General features: G+C 47.7%; 1 protein-coding gene across 3 annotated transcripts in view; it reads right to left on the bottom strand.

Moving 5' to 3' along the window:
• Positions 1-9893: 9893 nt before the first annotated feature.
• Positions 9894-21262, bottom strand: part of sdc2 (syndecan 2) — an 85356-nt gene continuing 73987 nt past the window's right edge. For 2 of the 3 annotated variants that reach the window (XM_055631783.1, XM_055631782.1), the window contains 3 exons: positions 16569-16720; positions 15664-15808; positions 12329-12522 (listed from right to left, as the gene is read on the bottom strand). In XM_055631783.1, coding sequence (XP_055487758.1) covers positions 12359-12522; positions 15664-15808; positions 16569-16720 — 461 coding nt within the window. In that variant the 3' untranslated portion in view covers positions 12329-12358. Of the gene's footprint in view, positions 12272-12328; positions 12523-15663; positions 15809-16568; positions 16721-21262 lie in introns of those variants that run through there. The other variant, XM_055631784.1, reaches the window with a different exon arrangement.

Raw genomic sequence — 21262 nt, forward strand, 5'->3', positions numbered from 1 at the left:
ATTAAATTAATTAATTATTCATTTCCAACACTGCACCGTAATTTTTATTCTTGTATTTTATACGTCTTATTCTATTTTAGCTTGTTTTTTGTTTCTATTCTTTTTAATGACTGTTTTTAATTGCTTTTGATTGCTTTTTAATGCTTTGTGTAACACACTTTGAATCGCCTCATTCCTGAAGTGTGCTGTATAAATATACTTGCTTGCTTGCTTCCTCTCTCTTTTTTAAAGGTACGTCCTTTTATTCTGAGGCTGGGGCCTCTGGTCCTAGACTCTCCCACTAGTGGACACATCCTTTCCACATACACTCTATCCAGGTTTAGTTTAGTTTAGTTTAGAGGCACAGAGCGGGAACAGATCTTTCGGTCAACTGAGTCCGCACCGACCAGCGATCCCCGCATATTGACACTCTCCTATGCTGGGGCCAATTTTTACACTTACTCCAAGCCAATTGACCTACAAACCTGCACGTCTTTGGAGTGTGGGAGAAAAACCGATGACCTCGGAGAAATCTTCTGCATTGCGATCCTCTGTAAGTCTCAGAGTTGCGGGCTCCTCCCAAAGTGACTTCCAAGAAAAATGGGTGCAGTCGCCAATATTCCCTCTAATATCACATCCCAGTATGTCAGGAATTTTCCCAATGTGCAATCAATTATCCAGCAACAACCTCTCAGGAAAATGTCTCAACCAGATTTTGTAGAGCTCTTTGGGATCATTTTATATTAACTAGATCGAGAAAGCAGCTGTGAAGTTACAAGCGTGAGCAGTTTAGCATGGGTTAGGAGCGAAATCCGGTGATCAGATTGTGGCCAGCGATCAGGGGAATTGCCACAGGGGGTCGGTCGGTGTTGGGACCACTGCTGTTTGGTAAATACATTAACGCTTCGGACAGAGTGGATGTGGAGAGCATGTTTCCACCAGTGGGAGAGTCTAGGACCAGAGGTCACTGCCTCAGAATTAAAGGATGTTCTTCCAGGAAGGAGATGAGGAGGAATTTCTTTAGTCAGAGGGTGGTGAATCTGTGGAATTCACTCCCACAGAAGGCTGTGGAGGCCAAGTCAATGGACATTTTTTAGGCAGAGATAGATTCTTGATTAGTACGGGTGTCAGGGGTTATGGGGTGAAGGCAGGACAATAGGTTTAGGAGGGAGAGATTGATCAGCCTTGAGTGGATGGCGGAGTAGACTTGATGGGCCGAATGGCCTAATTCTGCTCCTACCATGTATGAACTTTGGATGAACCACCCGTCAACACAAATCCTTCATGAATCTAATCCAACTTTATTCTGGTCTGAAGAAGGATTCCGACACGAAACATCACCTATTCTTTTTATCCACAGATGCTGCCTGACCCGCTGAGTTACCCCAGCATCAGGGGACTCTTTGAAACCTTGTCGGCCCCTTTGTGTGGGTATTCTTCTCCGTGGATTGTCACCTTGTCAAGGTGGAGAAGCTTGTGTGGACCTGAGATCCTGAGAGCGATGCCGTCTGGAGCTACGCTCCTGGTAGGGCCACCCATGGCGGTAAGGTCGAGGGGGAGGTCCCTGACAAAGAGCAATCCAACCAAGACCTCAACGGTGGAACAGGCGGAGGACGATGGCTGACCTTAGTGGAGTGTCACAACGGCTGGGAAGGCGGATGAAGGCTTCAGCAGAAAAGGGTCTCCGGTCGTCTTGGACTCCATGCCACTGGATCCTGACCCAGATCTGTCAAGGACCATGGGGTGGCTGTCTGTGCACCAGTCTCCCCACGTTAAACAAAGTCACGCACAGGCGTCCTCCATGAGGGGACAGTCATAGCCGTTTAGAGTGATCGCCGATGACCGTGGGTACGTAAGCAAAGAATTTCACTGTGACTTGTCACATATAACATTTTTAAGGGATTGGACAGGCTAGAGGCAGGAAAAATGGTCCCGGTTGGGGGAGTCCAGAACCAGGGGCCACAGTTTAAGAATAAGGGGGAGGCCATTTATGACAGATGAGGAAAACCTTTTTCACCCACAGAGTTGTGAATCTGTGGAATTCTCTGCCACAGAAGGCAGTGGATGCTAATTTTCAAGAGAGAGTTAGATGTAGTTCTAACAGAATCAAGAGATATGGAGAGAAAGCAGGAACAGGGTACTGATTTTAGATGATCAGCCATGATCATATTGAATGGTGGTGCTGGCTCACAGGGGCAAATTGCCTACTCCTGCACCTATTTTCTATGTTTCTATGATATGGGAGGTCTCGGCCCGAAACATCACCCATTCCTTCTCTCCAGAGATTCTGCCTGTCGCACTGAGTTACTCCAGCATTTTGTGTCTATCTTATGTTTAATGATCTTTCATCAGGGGCATCTAATGTCAAGTTGTCTGAAACTCTGTTCAGTCCACAGGTGCCAATGGTCAATGTTAATATATTGTCACACCTACCTTATGTCAGGGGTTATGCGGAGAAGGGGTTGAGAGATGAAAGATAGATCAGCTATGATTGAATGGCGGAGAAGACGATGGGCCGAGTTCTGCTCCCATTACTTATTAATATCACCAGTTTGGAATTAAATGAAGTCTTTTGTACCATGGCTATCTAGACTACATCTTCCCACCCTGCCTCCTGTAAGGACCATCCCCTACTCCCAATTCCTCTGTCTACGCCGCATCTGCTCCCAGGATGAGGTGTTCCACACTAGGGCATCGGAAATGTCCTCATTCTTTAGGGAACGGGGGTTCCCCTCCCCTAGTATAGATGAGGCTCTCACCAGGGTCTCCTCCATACCCCATAACATTGCTCTCTCTCCCCATCCCCCCACTCGGAACAAGGGCAGAGTCCCCCTAGTCCTCACCTTTCACCCCACCAGCCATCACATACAACAAATAGTCCTCCGTCAGTTTCGCCACCTCCAACGTGACCCCACCACTCGCCACATTTTCCCATCTCCTCCCCTGTCTGCTTTCCGTAAAGACCGCTCCCTCCGTAACTCTCTGGTCAATGCTTCCCTCCTCTCCCGTACCACCCCTCCCCGGGCACTTTCCCTTGCAACCGCAGGAGATGCTGCACTTGTCGCTTTACCTCCCCCCTCGACTCCATTCAAGGACCCAAGCAGTCGTTCCAGGTGTGGCTGAGGTTCACCTGTATCTCCTCCAACCTCATCCATTGCATCCGCTGCTCTAGATGTCAGCTGATCTACATCGGCGAGACCAAGCGTAGGCTTGGCGATCGTTTCGCCGAACACCTCCGCTCGGTCCGCATTAACCAACCTGATCTCCCTGTGGCTCAGCACTTCAACTCCCCCTCCCATTCCATATCCGACCTCTCTGTCCTGGGTCTCCTCCATGGCCAGAGTGAGCAACACCGGAAATTGGAGGAGCAGCACCTTATATTCTGCCTGGGCAGTCTGCACCCTAGCGGCATCAACATTGGATTCTCCAATTTCCGGTAGCCCTTGCTGTCTCCTCCCCTTTTCAGCTCTCCCTCAGCCCTCTGGCTCCTCCTCATCCTTTCTACTTCCTGCCCCCCCGCTCCCCACCCTACATCAGTCTGAAGAAGGGATTCGGCCCGAAACGTTGCCTATTCCCTTCGCTCCATAGATGCTGCCGCACCCGCTGAGTTTCTCCAGCATTTTTGTCTACCAAGTGATGCAAGTTGTGAGGAGATTAATTTCATGACCCAGGTTGATTTCAAACCTCACTGTGGTAAGTTGTTATTGATGGAGAAACAGTAGCCTTCAGCCAGTGTGAGGCCTCAAGCAAACTAGATGACAACACCTGAGGTTCCGCTTGAGTAGCTACAACCCAATGTTCTGAAGCTTGTATCTCCAAGATAAGGTCCCCCCCCCCCCTCCCCTCTTCTCCTCATGACTCTTTCCTGTGTACCTCTCCCCCCCCCCCCCCCCCCCCCCCCCCCCCCCCCCCCCCCCCCCACACACACACACACACACACACACTGGTGCCTCGACAAGGCCAGCAACATAATCAACGACCAGTCTCGGCCTGGCCACTCCCTCTTCTCCCCTCTCCCATCAGGCAAGAGGTACAGAAGTGTGAAAACGCACACCTCCAGTTTTGGGGACAATTTCTTCCCAGCTGTTATCACGCAACTGACCATCCTACCACAACCAGAGAGCGGGCCTGAACTACCATCTACCTCATTGGTGACCCTCGGACTATCTTTAATCTGACGTGATCTTAGAGTGATAGTGATACTGTGTGGAAACAGGCCCTTCGGCCCAACTTGCCCACACCGGCCAACAATGTCCAGGTGACACTAGTCTGTGTTTTGGTCCATATTTCTCCAAATCTGTCCTATCCATGTACCTGTTAATTGTTTCTTAAATGTTGGGATAGTCCCAGCCTCAACTACCTCCTCCGGCAGCTTGTTCCATACACCCACCACCCTATGTGTGAAAAAGTTACCCCTCAGATTCCGATTAAATCTTTTCTTCTACACCTTAAACTTATGTCATCTGGTCCTCGATTCCCCTACTCTGGGCAAGACACTGTGCATCTACCCGATCTATTCCTCTCATGATTTTACACACCTTTACAAGATCACCCCTCATCCTCCTGCTCTCCAAGGAAGTCCCAGATTACTCAACCTCTTATAGCTAGAGGGTCTTATAGCTTAGACCCTCTAGCCCTGGCAACATCCTCGTAAATCTTCTCTGTATCCTTTGCACCTTTATCCTGTATCTGTACACTGTGGACGGCTTGATTGTAATCAAGCTAATGGCATGTTGGCCTTCATTGCGAGAGGATTTGAGTTTAGGAGCAAGGAGGTCCTACTGCAGTTGTACAGGGCCCTGGTAAGACCGCACCTGGAGTATTGTGTGCAATTTTGGTCTCCTAATTTGAGGAAGGACATTATTGCTATTGAGGGAGTGCAGCGTAGGTTTACCAGGTTAATTCCCGGGATGGCGGGACTGTCATATGATGAAAGAATGGGCCGCTGGGCTTGTATTCACTGGAATTTAGAAGGATGAGAGGGAATGTTATAGAAACATTAAAAATTCCTAGTTGCAGGAGAAATGTTCCTGATGTTGGGAGATTGCAGAACCAGGGATCAGAGTTTAAGACTAAGGGATAGGGCATTTAGGGCATTGAGATGAGGAAAAACCTTTTTACCCAGAGAGTTGTGAATCTGTGGAATTCTCTGCCACAGAAGGCCAATTTACTGGATGCTTTCAAGAGAATTGGATTTAGTTTAGGGCTAATGGAATCAAGGGATGTGGGGAAAAATCAGGAATGTGGCACTGATTTTGGATGATCAGCCATGATCACATTGAATGGCGGTGCTGGCTCGAAGGGCCGAATGGCCTACTCCTACATTATTTTCTATGTTTCTACATATAGTCTTTCTACTGAGTGGAGAGCAGGCAACAAAAACCTTTTTGCTATACCTCATATAAGATGAAACAAAAAAGGCCGCACGGCCATTTCTCGTTCGAGTTCCCACCACTCCATTACCCTCCGGCTTTACATTCCACTCCACTTCTCACCTTATCTGACATCCTTTTATCTTCTTCTACATCTCAAGCCTTCGTCCACTCACCGACCGATCAAAACTCACCATCACCTGTACCCACCCATCACTCACCAGACTCCGTCCCGCACCCACCCCTCTTCCAGCTTTCCACCGCCATCAGTTCCAAGAGTCCTGACCCGAAATGTCACCGATCCCATGGTCCTCCATCGATGCTGCCTGACCCCAGCTGAGTTACTCCAGCACATTATGTTTTGTTCCAAGATTCCAGTATCTGCGGTTCCTTGTAACACCATCGGATGCATTCTGTTCTCTCGGTAGGCTAACATACCAAACCCTTCTTCACCCACTTCTACTTGTGATGCCACTATCAGGGCACCTTGTACCTGTATACATACACCCTGAACTTTTTTTCCCTCTCGTTTTTTACAGTACAAGCGGTTGGCCTGGCTCGAGGGTAACGGCGCTCCCATGAGGGTGGCCTGGCGCAGGGCTGAGACGCTCCCGTGAGGGCGGCCTGGCTTGAGGGTGGAACGGCGCTCACGTGAGGGCGACCCGGCTCGGGGATGGAACGGTGCTCCGGTGGCTGAGACGGCGTTCTGGCGGCGGCGGCCTGTGTCCAGGGTTTGGCCACGGGCCAGTGGACGACATCGTCAACAGCTGCGTCCGCTGGACTGCAGGGCGGCAGCTTCGACCACCCCCGGGTCGCGGAGTTTGAACCGGCCCGTTCGCGGAGCTCGGTGAGCTGCAGGACTGACTTACCATCGGCCGGTGGGGGATCGCCTCAGCGCAGAGGGAGAAGAGGAGGGAAGAGACAGCAGCCCTAAGATTTTTACCTCCATCACAGTGAGGAGGTGCTTGGTGAACTCACTGTGGTGGATGTTAATTTGTGTTTACTGTCTGTTCTGTTGTTTATTATTGTATGTATGGCTGCAGGTAACGACATTGAGGCAGTACAGCGTAGGTTCACGAGATTGATCCCTGGGATGGCGGGACTGTCATATGAGGAAAGATTCAAAAGACTAGGCTGGAGTTTAGAAAGATGAGGGGAATCTATAGAAACATATAAGATTATAAAAAGATTGGACAGGCTAGATGCAGGAAATATGTTCCCAATGTGGGGCGAGTCCAGAACCAGGGGCCACGGTCTTAGGATAAAGGGGAGGCAATTTAAGACTGAGGTGAGAAGTTGTGAATTTGTGGAATTCCCTGCCACAGAGGGCAGTGGAGACCAAATCACTGGATGGATTTAAGAGAGTTAGATAGAGCTCTAGGTGCTGGTGGAATCAAGGGATATGGGGAGAAGGCGGGCATGGGTTATTAATTGGGGATGATCAGGCATGATCACAATGAATGGCGGTGCTGGCTCGAAGGGCCGAATGGCCGCCTCCTGCACCTATTTTCTATGTTTCTACAAAAAAGCTGGAGTAACTCAGCGGGTGAGGCGGCATCTATGCAGCAAAGGAATAGATGATGGTTTGAGTGGAGACCTTTCTTCAGACTGATCCTATTTCTTCACTCCATAGATGCTGCTTCACCCGCTAAGTTTCTCCAGCTTTTTTTGTCTACCTTCGATTTTCCAGCATCTGCAGTTCTTGCTTAAACATCTGTAAGTTACTGGAGAGTATTCTGAGGGTTAGGATATACAGGCATTTGGATGGGCAAGGGCTGATTAGCGATAGTCAGCATGTTTACAGTGTACTATGTTTACATATTATGTTGCTGCTGCTGCAAGTAAAGGGCCTGTGTCCCACTTGGCAATTTTTTCGGCGACTGCCAGCATCATATCAGAGTCGCCAAAAGATTTTGAACATTTCAAAATCCAGCGGCGACAAAAAAAATGTAGTGACATTTGAAAAAACAGCGAGCGTCAATACCTCATCACGCCGCGTATTTTTCGGTGACCTGATACATCAGTCAATGATGCCAGCAGTCGCTGAAAAAAATCACCAAGTGGGACAGGCCCTTGAGAATTTAGTTGTTCTAACTGGGACACACGACAATAAAACACTTGACTCCCTATCCAAGTATTCTGCTTGGCAGAAATATCCCAATTTCTTTCAGAAAAAGGGTCTCGACCCGAAACGTCACCCATTTCTTCTCTCCAGAGATGCTGCCTGTCCCGCTGGATTACTCCAGCATTATTTTGTGCCTGTCCCAGATTTCTTTAGATCAGTTTGGAAGTTGGACATTAGTTGGATCAGATTAGTTGACTGGGGCGGCACGATGGCACAGTGGCAGAGTTGCTGCCTAACAGCGCCAGAGAGCCAGGTTCGACTCCGACTGTGGGTGCTGTGTGTATGGAGTTTGTACTTTCTCCCTGTGACTGCGTGTGTTTTCTCCGGGTGTTCCGGTTTCCTGCCACACGCAAAAGCCGTACAGGTTTGTAGGTTGCGTAAGAAAGAACTGCAGATGCTGGGTTATAAATCGAAGGTAGACACAAAATGCTGTAGTAATTTAGCGGGTGAGGCAGCATCTCTGGAGAGAAGGAATGGGTGACGTTTCAGGTCAAGATGCTGTCTGAAGAAGGGTCTCGACCCGAAACGTCGCCCATTCCTTCTCTCCAGAGATGCTGCTTCGCCCGCTGAGCTACTGCAGCATTTTATGTCTACCCCAGATTTGTAGGTAAATTGGCTTCTGTAAATAGCAAATTGTCCCTAGTGTGTAAGATAGTGCTAGTGTACAGGGCACAGGCTCGGTGGGCAAAGGGCCTCGGTGGGCAAAAGGGCCTGAATCCGCACTGTATCTTGAAAGTAAAGGCTTATCAATAACTATTATGGGATCCACAAATATTCTTTTGATAGATTTCCTATTCCCTGGAGCGCAGGAGGACGAGAGGTGATCCTATAGAGGTGTATGAAACTATGAGAGGAATAGATCGGGTAGATGCACAGTCTCTTACCCAGAGTAGGTGAATCGAGGCCCAGAGGACATAGGTTTAAAATGAGAGGGAAGGGGGGGGGGGGGGGGGGGGGAGAATTTAATAGGAATCTGAGGAGTAACTTTTTCACACAAAGGGTGGTGGGCGTATGGAACGAGCGGCTGGAGGAGGCAGTTGAGGCTGGGACTATCCCAATGTTTAAGAAACAATTAGTCAGGTGCATGGATAGGACAGATTTAGAGCGATATGGGCCAAACGCAGGCAGGTGGGACTGGTGTAGATGGGACATGTTGGCCGGTGTGAGCAAGTTGGGCCGAAGGGCTTGTTTCCACGCTGTAACACTCTATGACTCTTTAAGTGCAGGAAGGAACTGCAGATGCTGGTTTAAACCAAAGATAGACACAAAATGCTGGAGTAACTCAACGGGTCAGGCAGCATCTCTGGAGAGAAGGAACGGGTGACACTTCGGGCCGAGACCCTTCTTCAGACTGAGAGGAACTCTTGCTTTCCATCCCTCCTCCATTCCAGATCTCCGACCAGTCTGGCTGTCCTCCTAATTAAATTTTATCTCTGTATGCTTCGTTGTCACCTTTGCCCAACTAACAGTTCGACATTTTCCTTGAACCTCAGCCCCTTTGATCTCTCCTTTTCACTAGATACTTGTGCGGAGACGGAAGCGGGTTACGGAAACATCCTCGAAAAATAAAAGTTATTTGGTAAAAATCTTCTCCTCATTTTCAGAATTATATTTCATTATCACAAACTGTTCCCCTGCAACGTTGATTACACTGCGGGTCGGGTCGGGTCGGGTCGGGTTACGGAAATGGGTGAAAAAAAGGACCATGTTCCGCTCCGTTGCGTACTACACATCAGCCCATTGCATTTAGCAGGAGTGATCTATCTTGCTCCGCTATAGGATCTTTGGACCATGCAACATGTTGACCGTTGATCATTTATCCATTAAAAGTGATAACAAGAAAATCATTCACCTCACGCCCCCAACCTTGGCACAGTACAAGGAGCAGGAGGAGAGATTATGTGGTGGTATTAAATTGTACAAGGGTCTCTTACCCTTGTCGATTCATACAGCATGGAAACAAGACCGAAACGTGGGCGGCACGGTGGCCCAGCGGTAAAGTTGCTGCCTCACAGCGCCAGAGACCTGGGTTGGATCCCGACTGTATGTAGTTTGTACGTTCCCCCCGTGGGTTTTCTCCGAGATCTTCAGTCTCCTCCCACATGCAGGTTTGTAGTTAATGATTGGCTTGGTACAATTGTAAATTGTCCCTGGTGTGTGTGTAGGATAGTGTTAGCGTGCGTGAATCGCTACTTGGTGCGGACTCGGTGTTTCCGTGCTGTATCTCTAAAACGGAAACGTCGCCTATTCCTTTTCTCCGCGGATGCTGCCTGACCCGCTGGGTCATTCGTCATTCGTTTATCCATGTTCGGCATGGACATTGTGGGCCGAAGGGCCTATTCCTCTGCCATCCAACTGGTCCAAGTTTGGAACACAATTGAAATTCTTTTTTGATCGAAGAATGCAATAAATATATATCTCGTTAATATTTTTATTTGGTCCCTGACATGACTACAAAGGCGAAATTCACGTTATATATCGGTAACAACCTTCGGTAACCAGAGTTTTGTCAAAGACACGTGAAAAAGGCAAATGATAATTATTGGTGGGCTACACAATTTATTCAGTAGTTTATGTCCCCCCCCCCCTCCCCAATCAGATTAAAACTCGTGTTAAAATGGTAAAAACCGTAGCACTTTTAAATTACCTGGTCGTACATATCACCATACATTCCCTTATACTTAAGGGCCTGTCCCACTTATGCGACTTTTTCGGCGACTTGCTGGCACCTGTCATAGGTTGCCGAAGATTTTCAACGTGCTACAAATTCAGCAGCGACCAGAAAGACGCTACGACTCTTTGGGCGACTACTCACAACCACACACAGGCGAGGGGTGAAGCCTGTATGGGAGTCAAGTTGGGAAAAGGGGAAGTACAACGTGATTTGGGGGTCCTTGTACATCAGTCTATCAAAGTAAGCATGCAGGTACAGCAGACAGTGAAGAAAGCGAATGGCCTGTTGGCCTTCATAACAAGAGGAATCGAATATAGGAGCAAAGAGGTCCTGCAGTTGTACAGAGCCCTAGTGAGACCACACCTGGAGCATTGTGTGCAGTTTTGGTCCCATAATTTGAGGAAGGACATTCTTGCTATTGAGGGAGTGCAGCGTAGGTGTATCAGGTTAATTCCCAGGATGGCGGGACTGTCATATGCTGAGAGAATGGAGCAGCTGGGCTTGTACACTCTGGAGTTTAGAAGGATGAGAGGTGATTTTTAAGGGTTTGGACACGCTAGAGGCAGGAAACATGTTCCCGATGTTGGGGGAGTCCAGAACCAGGGCCACAGTTTAAGAATAAGGAGTAAGCCATTTAGAACGGAGACGAGGAAACACTTTTTCTCAGAGAGTGGTGAGTCTGTGGAATTCTCTGCGGTGGAGGTGGGTTCTCTGGATGCTTTCAAGAGAGAGCTATACAGGGCTCTTAAAGATAGTGGAGTCAGGGGATATGGGGAGAAGGCAGGAACGGGGTACTGATTGGGGATGATCAGCGATGATCACATTGAATGGTGGTGCTGGCTCGAAGGGCCGAATGTCCTACTCCTGCACCTATTGTCTATTGACATGTTGCGGGGTGAAGCCTACATGGTTGTGTGTAGTCACCCAAAGAGCCATACCTTGTTCTGGTCGCCTCTGGATTTTCAAATCTCAAATTTGAAAATCTCTCGGAGACCTGCGGTGGTCATAGATCGCGGGGAAAAAAAATGGCGTAAGTGGGACAGGCCCATAAATTAAAGATACAAGGCAAAGAGATTTGCAGGTACTTCATAGGTGTGTGTAAAACCTGTACCTTGTTGATTTAGGAAAAAAACCTCTGGTCCAAAGTTGGCATTTCCTACCAAATTTTAAAACAAAATTAATACATAATCGATAAAATTAACACACAAGTCTGTCATTGTACAAGGTTAGGCCTCAGCTGAAGTCAATCGTCTTTGGGTGTGTCGATGATTAAGCATTATTTTTATATCAGACCTCACGCGCAGTGGATCCGCAAATACAGCGTCCGGGGCCACGATTTTTACAGGTTTTGCCAAAAAATAAATTTTGTAACTCTCGTCTGCCCACGTATTCATTTGCTAGATGCATTATCCAGTGCAGTGTGAACTGATCATGAAGCACAGTTGGAATCCAGATTTACTTGCATCCCAGAGCAGAAATTACATTTGCACATATCCGTATTATGTTTGGAAAAGACAAATTGCACCAACGAAAACTATAGGAAGGCATCTTAACATATCTGAAACAAAGAAGATAAATTAATGAACATTTTACTTGCAAGATCAATTTTATATGCATTATTGTGACTAGAATTATAGAACTCTGATAGAAAATTTAAGAAAACAGAAATATTTTTCGTACTTTCTGTTTGCAGATGCAGCTTTTAAACTTGTCTCTTCAAAAATTCAGTGAGCCAATATTTACTGTCAACATCTTTCAAGCGTTAAGAATAGATCAGATGGCATTTTTTTTTAAAGAATACAGGAGAATGTTTTAAATACAACAGGGTTTTGTTACAAAGAAAGCCAGATAAGATGGCTGTTCGTTAAGAAAAGATCTTCATTTATCTCTATGCAAAAACAAAAGAGCTTTAATTATTATAGTTCAGTGATCTCACAAATGGAGATATCTTGAAGGTTTACGCGTAAAACTCCTTGGTGGGTGCCTTCTGATAAGCCGTGGTGGAAGGTTTACGCTCTCCAAGATCGTAGCTGCCTTCGTCCTTCTTCCTCATGCGGTAGATCAAAAGCAAGATGAGGAAAATGGCGAACAGGAAACCGATGACCCCTCCCGCAATGACAGCTGCGAGAAAGACATTTGGATTAGTCGGAGGTAGACCCAAAATGCTGGAGGGTTCAGTGATCTCACAAATGGAGATATCTTGAAGGTTTACGCGTAAAACTCCTTGGTGGGCGCCTTCTGATAGGCAGTGGTGGAAGGTTTACGCTCTCCAAGATCGTAGCTGCCTTCGTCCTTCTTCCTCATGCGGTAGATCAAAAGCAAGATGAGGAAAATGGCGAACAGGAAACCGATGACCCCTCCAGCAATGACAGCTGCGAGAAAGACATTTGGATTAGTCGGAGGTAGACCCAAAATGCTGGAGAAACTCAGCGGATGAGGAGGCAGCGTCTATGGAGCGAAGGAATAGGTGACGTTTCGGGTCGAGACTCTTCTTCGGATGGATGTGGGGGTAGAGGGGGGCGGGAAGAAGAAAGGAAGAGGCGGAGACAGTGGGCTGTGGGAGAGCTGGGAAGGGGAGGGGAAGGAGGGAGAAAGCAGGGACTACCTGAAATTGGGGAAGTCAATGTTCGTACCGCTGGCGTGTAAACTACCCAAGCGAAATACGAGTTGCTGCTCCTCCAATTTGCGGTGGGACTCACTCTGGCCATGGAGGAGGCCCAGGACAGAAAGGTCGGATTCGCAATTGGAGGGGGAGTAGAAGTGCTAAGCCACCGGGAGATCAGATTGGTTATTGCGAACCGAGCGGATGTTTTTCCAATAGATAATAGGTGCAGGAGGAGGCCATTCGGCCCTTCGAGCCAGCACCGCCATTCAATGTGATCATGGCTCATCATCCCCAATCAGTACCACGTTCCTGCCTTCTCCCCACATCCCCTGACTACGCTATCTTTAAGAGCCCTATCTAGCTCTCTCTTGAAAGCATCCAGAGAACCGGCCTCCACCGCCCTCTGAGGCAGAGACTAGTCATAGTCATCTCTGCAGAAACGGACAGTTACATGAGAGCACCTCGCGCGCCAACGAACCGCAGATGCTGGTTCACACCAAAGGTGGACACGGAATGCCGGAATAACTCGGCGGGACAAAGGCAGCATCTCTGGAGAGAAGGAATGTCGAGGCTCATTCAGGCCGCACCTTTGGGCACCCCGATATCTGCGGAAGGACGTGCTGGCTCTGGACCTGGTCCAGAGGAGGATTACAAGAATGCTGAACATTTTTCAGCCGTCGCCGGTAGCGGGGGAGGCCTATAAATAATGCCATCTATAGAAAGCAAACTCAATGCTAGCATTTATTTCACGAGGGCTTGTATACAACAACAGGGATGCAATGCTGAGACTCTATCAGGCTGCATTTGGTCAGGCCGCATTTGGAGTAATGCGAGCAATTTTTGGGCCCCATATCGGAGGAAGGATGTGCTGGGCTCTGGACAGGGTCCAGAGAGGTTTACAAGAATGATCCCAGGGATGAGCAGGTGAACCAACGATGAGTGTCAGCGCTGGGCCTGTACTCGCTGGAGTTTAGAAGGATGAGGGAGGACCCTCATTGAAACATACAGAATAGTGAAAGGCTTAGATAGAGTGGATGTGGAGAGGATGTTTCCATTAGTGGGAGAGTCTAGGACTAGAGGTCATAGCCTCAGAATTAAAGTACGTTCTTTTAGGAAGGGGATGAGGAGACATTTCTAGAGGCCAAGTCAGTGGATATATTTACGACAGAGATAGATAGATTCTTGATTGGTACGGGCGTCAGAGGTTATGGGGAGAAGGCAGGAGAATGGGGTTAGGAGTGAGGGAGAGATCAGCCATGATTGAATGGCAGAGTAGACTAATTCTGCCCGTATCGCTTATGAATGGGTGAAGTTTCGAGTCGAGACCCTTCGTCACCCATATAACCATATAACAATTACAGCACAGAAACAGGCCATCTCGGCCCTACAAGTCCGTGCCGAACAACTTTTTTCCCTTAGTCCCACCTGCCTGCACTCATACCATAGCCCTCCATTCTCTTCTCATCCATATGCTTATCCAATTTATTTTTAAATGATACCAATGAACCTGCCTCCACCACTTCCACTGGAAGCTCATTCCACACCGCTACCACCCTCTGAGTAAAGAAGTTCCCCCTCATGTTACCCCTAAACTTCTGTCCCTTAATTCTGAACCCATTTCCTCTATCCAGAGATGCTGCCTGTCCCGTCTTAAATGGAAACACTTTTAGTATAGAGATACAGTGCGGAAACAGGCCCTTCGGCCCACCGAGTCAGCGCCGACCAGCACTATCCTAAGATTGATTAGTAGGACTGAATGTTACAATCCCTAAGGTTTTTCACTACAATTGACATTTGATATTCTTGGGGGTGACCACTAGGTGATTTTGCTACCAATCAGACACATCTTCAGTTGTGTACCTCAACGTCACTGGGTGTTTCGGCCTTTTATCACAAGACACCCTCAGTCAAGGCAGGCCCACCGCAGGTTGATCAGACCTGGGTGTGTGTCTACCTCTTATGGTCTGACTGTGGCCGGTTGGGCTCTGGACTCGTGTCCGTTGGTGGAACAGTACTTGGTTGAGTTTGGCCTGGGGTGCTGATACCCTGTGGACTGTGGTGGTTAATCTGCCACTGGGCTTCACTCCACTGATTTGGCCTTCCTCTTAGAAAGTACACATTAGGGACAATTTATAATTGATGCTATTGATGGATGTGAAGCAGAAACATTTGAATACTCCAAGATGACTACAGTTCACCTTGATGGAAACAGAGGAAGAAAGAACCCCCTAAGACTCTAAGCACCACTTCAATGTTTCTATAAAACTTGGGCAGTCACGGCGGCTCAGCGGGAGAGTTGCTGCCTTGCAGCGCCGGAGACCCGGGTTCGATCCCGACTACGGGCGCTGTCTGTACGGAGTTTGTACATTCTCCCCGTGACCTGCGTGGGTTTTCTCCGAGATCTCCGGTTTCCTCCCGCACTCCAAAGACGTGCAGGTTTGTAGGTTAATTGGCGTAAATGTAAGAAATCGTCCCTTGTGTGTGTAGGATAGTGTTAGTGTGCGGGGATCGCTGGTCGGCACGGGCACAATAGGACGGTGGAGGCCGGTTCTCTGGATACCTTCAAGAGTGAGCTAGATTGGGGTCTTAAAGTTTGCGGAGTCAGGGGATATGGGGAGAAGGCAGGAACGGGGTACTGATTGCGGATGATCAGCCACGATCATATTGAATGGCAGTGCTGGCTCGAAGGGCCGAATGGCCTACTCCTGCACCTATTCCTTTTCTCTCCAGAGAGGCTGCCTGACCCGCTGAGTTAATCCAGCACTCTGTGACCGTCTTTGATTTTATTTATGCAGGGTATATCTGATCTGTTTGGAGTTTTAATGTGCAAGGCAAAGCTTTTCACGGTACCTCGGTACACGGGAGGATCGTAAACCTTAACGCAAGGGAACACGATGCTTGCAATTACCTGCCAGCACTTCTGTTCTCTGGAAAAGACTTTCCGAATGTTTCTCTGCAGAGACGTCATCTCCGTCCGTGTTATGAGTTGGTTTCTCAATCACAAAATCATCTCCTTTCTTTGTCTCCTCTTTAACCAGGGTGTCGACAGTTGTCTAAGTTCAAAAGAGCAATGAAATGAGAAATCAATTCCAAGAGTAACGGAGCGGAATGGAAACAAAAACGTTGTTGGGTTCAATCCTGACTACGGGTGCTGTCTGTATGCAGTGGGGTTTCTCTGGGTGCTCTGGTTTCCTCCCACACTAGAAACATGTGCAGAGACCCGGGTTCGATCCTGACTACGGGTGCTGTCTGTACGGAGTGGGTTTTCTCTGGGTGCTCTGGTTTCCTCCCACACTAGAAACATGTGCAGGGTTGAGGGTTCATTGGCTTTGGTAAAGTTGCAGATTGTCCAGTGTGTGTGAATGTGTGTGTGTGTGTGTGTGTGCGAGTGTGTGTGTGTGTGTGTGTGTGTATATGTGTGTGTGTGTGTGTGTGTGTGTGTGTGTGTGTGTGAATGTGTGTGTGTGTGTGTGTGTGTGAGTGTGAGTGAATGTGTGTGTGTGTGTGTGAGTCTGAGTGTGTGTGTGTGTGTGAGTGTGAGTGTGAGTGTGTGTGTGTGTGTGTGTGTGTGTGTGTGTGTGTGGGTGTGTGTGTGAGTGTGTGTGTGTGAGTCTGTGTGTGTGTGTGTGTGTGTGTGTGTGTGTGTGTGTGTGTGTGTGTGTGTGTGTGTGCAGGATAGTGCATTCGGCCCATCAAGTCTACTCCACCATTCCATCATGGCAGATCTATCTGTCCCTCCTCACCCCATTCACCTGCCTTCTCCCTGTAACCCCTGACAACCCGCACTGACCGATCTAAGCTGCGATTACTTGCCTCCGTTCGGACGGGTTTCCTGCCCGTTTTCTTCTGCGTGGTGGTCTCCACTCGCACAGTCGCTGCTCGCGAGGCGTCTACAGTGGGCTTGGCCTCTGGGTTGACTTGTGCCAGGTTAAAGGTCACCATTTCAATCTCCGTTTCAAAATTCCCTGCGGATACAGAAATATCCATGTCAAAACATATCGGAAACTCCATTTTAGAGGCACCACAGTGGCGCAGTTCAGTTCTGTGTCTATTTCAAGTCAACATTATTTGTCACATACACATACAATATGTACAGTGAAATGAAAGTGGCAATGCCTGCGGGATTGTGCAAAATAACAGAACCAGCTGCCAGAGGAGGTAGTTGAGGCAGGTACCATCGCAACGTTTAATAAACATTTCGGTAGATACGCAGATAGGACAGGTTGAGAGGGATAGCGGGCCAAATACAGGCAGGTGTAGATAGGGCTTGTTGGTTAGCGTGGGCAAGTAGGGCTGAAGGGCCTCTTTCCACACTGTATGATCTATGACTCTATGACCTATTTTCCCCTCTCATACCTATTCTGCTTGTGCTGTATCTCTAAACAAAAGTATCTCTAAAGTGCTTGAAAACAAGCAGCAACAATGCTAGTTTGGTTTGTTTATCTTCCTCAAAACGGGCGGGCACTGTGGCGCAGCGGTAGAGTTGCTGCAGTATAGCGCTTGCAGCGCCGGAGACCGGGGTTCCATCCCGAATGCGGCCACTGACTGTACGGAGTTTGTACGTTCCCCCCCGTGACCTGTGTGGGTTTTCTCCGAGATCTTCGGTTTCCTCCCTCATTCCAAAGACGTGCAGGTTTGTAGGTTAATTGGCTTGGTGTAAGTGTGTGTGGGATGGTGTTAATGTGCGGGGATCGCTGGTCGGTGCGGACTCGGTGGGCCGAAGGGCCTGTTTCCGCGCTGTATCTGTAAAACTATAAAAGAAAAACTAAATAGTTAACAAAATATAAAATTAAACCATTTAATCGTCAATGAAGTATTGCGACCAGTTTATAGGAAGGATGTTGACAAGCTGGAAAGAGTGCAGAGATTTAGAGGATGTTGCCAGGACTCTGGGGGCCAGAACTGCAGAGAAAGCAGTTGGGCAGCCTGGGACTTTATTCCTTGGAGCTCAGGAGGCTGGAACAGTGATCTTATAGAGGTGTACAAAATCATGAGGGGAATAGATAGGGTGAATGTATAGTCTTTTTCCCAGGGTGCGGGAATCAAGAACAAGTACCCCTCGACTCCATCCAGGGACCCCGACAGTCTTTCCAGGTGAGGCAGAGGTTCACTTGCACCTCCTCCAACCTCATCTGCTGTTCCAGGTATCAACGCCTCTAAATTGGTGGCAGGCTCGGCGATCTTTTCGCTGAACACCTCCGCTCAGTCCGTCTTAACGTTCACCTGATCTCCCGGTGGCTCAGCACTTCAACTCCCCCTCCCATTCCCAATCTGACCTTTCTGTCCTGGGCCTCCTCCATGGCCAGAGTGAGGCCCAGCGCAAATTGGAGGAGCAGCTTGGGTAGTTTGCACCCTAGCGGTATGAACATTGATTTCTCTAACTTCAAGTAACCCATTGCTTTCTCTCTCCATCCCTCCCCCTTCTTAGTTCTCCCGCCAGTCTTACTGTCTCCGACTACATTCTATATTTATCCCGCCCCCTCCTCTGACATCAGTCTGAAGATGGGTCTTGACCCAAAACGTCGCCCATTCCTTCTCTCCAGAGATGTTGCCTGTCCCGCTGAGTTACTCCAGCATTTTGTGTCCATCCAAGAACCAGAGGACATTTAATGAGCAAGTGGGATAACATAGATCTAGTGCAAATAGGTGATTGATGTGGACTCAATGGGCCAAGGGGCTGTATGCTCTATGCTGTATCTTTATACTAAACTAAAATCTGTAGCAAACACAGTGCCAAGTTGATCTCCTTTGCCTGCACCCGATTCATATCCCACCGTTCCTTCATTCATTAATTTGGAACTGCATGGTGGGTCGAAGGGACTGTTTCCATGTTCATAAGCCATAGGAGCAGAATTAGGCCATTTCACCCATCAAGACTACTATGCCATTCAGTCATGGCTGAACTATCTTACACTCGTAACCCCATTCTCCTGCCTTCTCCCCATAACCCCTGACACCTGCACTAATCAAGAATCTGTCCTTCTCTGCTTAAAAAATATCCATAGACTTTGGCCTCCACAGCCGTCTGCGGCAAATAATTCCACAGATTCACCACCCTCTGACTAAAGAAATTCCTCCTCATCTCCTTCCTAAAGGAACGTCCTTTTATTCTGAGGCTGTGACCTCTGGTCCTAGACTCTCCCACTAGTAGAAACATCCTCTCCACATCCACTCTATCCGTGTCTTTCACTATTTGGTACGTTTCTATGAGGCCCCCCCCCCCTCGACCTTCTAAACTCAATGCTGTCCCTCAATATTTTCCATGCTGTATCCTTCAGCCAAACAACCAATCACTCACAAGTAGCATCTTACAGACAGACTTCATTTTCTTTTTTAAAAGTTCAAAAGACAAAATGGCCGACATGCCAAATGTAACAGGTGTCAAATTAAAACATGCAATATTTTAACATCGCAGATTAAACTGATCAGATGATAAGTGATAGTAGGATTAGGCCATTCGGCCTCAAGTCTACTCCGCCATTCAATCATGGCTGATCTATCTCTACCTCCTCATCCCATTCTCCTGTCTTCTCCTCATAACCTCCGAGGGGTGGGAGCTTGCAACCTTCACGTGGTCCGCCCTGTTTCGACGAATGCACAATCAAATATGATCAAATAGAACACGTTGTCCTGCGACTTTAGGCCGTGCACGCCATACGCAAGAAGAAGATAGAACCTCTGACACCCGTATTAATCAATCAAGAATATATCATATTTCTGCCTTAAAAATCTCCACTGACTTGGCCTCAACAGCTGTCTGTGGCATTGAATTCTCCAGATTCACCACCCTCTGACTAAAGAAATTTCTCCTCATCTCCTTCCCAAAAAGGCTATTCTAAGGCTACGCCCTCTAGTCCTAGACTCTCTCTCCCACTAGTGGAAACATCAGATGGTCGTTCGGAGGCCGGAGGTGGTTAGATTTGCAGCGCTTTGTAATGAACATACGAGAAATAAAGTGTTATCTGATGTTAGATTGAGCAGTGGCAGCAACGGAGGTGGTTAGATTTGCAGCGTTTTGTAACGAACACACGAAAACCATAAATAAAGTGTTATCTGATGTTAGATTAAGCAGTGGCAGCAACGTTTATCTCCACACTGGTTTAACAAGTGTAAGTCTCACAACAGTCCCAGCAGGGTTCAAACTAAATAACACCTGGAAACTGCAATAACCTAAAAATAAGTTGGATTTTAACATTTATTTAAACAGTTGTGCAAGTAGAAAGGTTTAGAGGAAATAAGAACTTGTTTTCTTTTTGGTTGGGTTGGCCACCATGTTATAGGAAAGACGTTGTCAAGCTGGAAAGGCTGGAAGGAAAGAGAAGATTTACGAGGATGTTGCCAGGACTCGAGGGCCTGAGCTGTAGGGAGAGGTTGAGCAGGCTGGGGCTTTATTGCTTGGAGCGCAGGAGGATGAGGGGTGATCTTATAGAGGTGTACAAAAACCATGAGTGAAAAAGATGGGGTAAATGCACAGTCTTTTGCCCTGAATAGAGGAATCGAAAACCAGAGGACACGGGTCTAAGGTGAAGCGGGGGAAGAGATTTAATAGGAAGCTGAGGGGTAACTTTTTTTTACATAAAGGGTGGTGGGTGCATGGAACGTGCTGCCAGAGGAGGTATGTGGAGGGAGGAACAGCAGATGCTGGTTTAAACCGAAGATAGTCTATCTTGCAGAGGAGGTAGTCGAGGCAGGGAGGATTGATCGCAACATTTGGACAGGTACATGAATAGGGCAGGTTTGGACGGATATGGCCAAACGCGGGCAGTTGGGACTATTGTAGCTGGGGCTTGTCGGTCAGCATGGACAATTGGGCCAAAGGGACTTTACGATGATTCAATTTGTTACTTCTGTACGGAGAGGATTTTGTTTTCATGCTTTTTAGGTGAGAGTGGCAAAGTTCAAATTAGATCAATGGACCAAAAAAACAGCTCAAAACAGATTAAAAAAACCAGCTTTTTTCCACGAGTAGTAACTCTACTGAATAACCAAAAATCTGTAGCCTCCTTTTGCTCTGGTAATTTAATTCCCATGTTTAATCAATAATGTTTTATTATTAATGTTGAATGTTTTATGCGTCATTCCTAACTGTCACTGTATGTCATGTTGTCACTTGCGGATGGAGCACCAAGGCAAATTCCTTGTATGTGAATACGTCAATAAACTTATTCATTCATGTGGGGCTGTAGGCAAGGCATTTATTTCCCACACCGCACCTGTATGTGAATTTCCCATTACCTTCATTCCTGTTCATTCATTCTTCTTGGTCAAAGGTGCTTAATCGGCACAAAACACACTGTGACATTCTGTATTTACATACAGTAGAGAAAGAGAGAGAGAGACATAGAGAGACAGAGAGAGAGAGAGAGAGAGAGAGAGCGAGAGAGAGAGAGAGAGAGAGAGAGAGAGAGAGAGAGAGAGAGAGAGAGAGAGAGAGAGAGAGAGAGAGAGAGAGACAGACAGAGACAGACAGACATAGAGACAGAAAGACAGAGAGAGATACAACCTGT

The sequence above is a fragment of the Leucoraja erinacea genome, unplaced genomic scaffold (assembly GCF_028641065.1).
Source record: "Leucoraja erinacea ecotype New England unplaced genomic scaffold, Leri_hhj_1 Leri_90S, whole genome shotgun sequence".
In the NCBI taxonomy this organism is placed as follows: Eukaryota; Metazoa; Chordata; class Chondrichthyes; order Rajiformes; family Rajidae; genus Leucoraja; species Leucoraja erinaceus.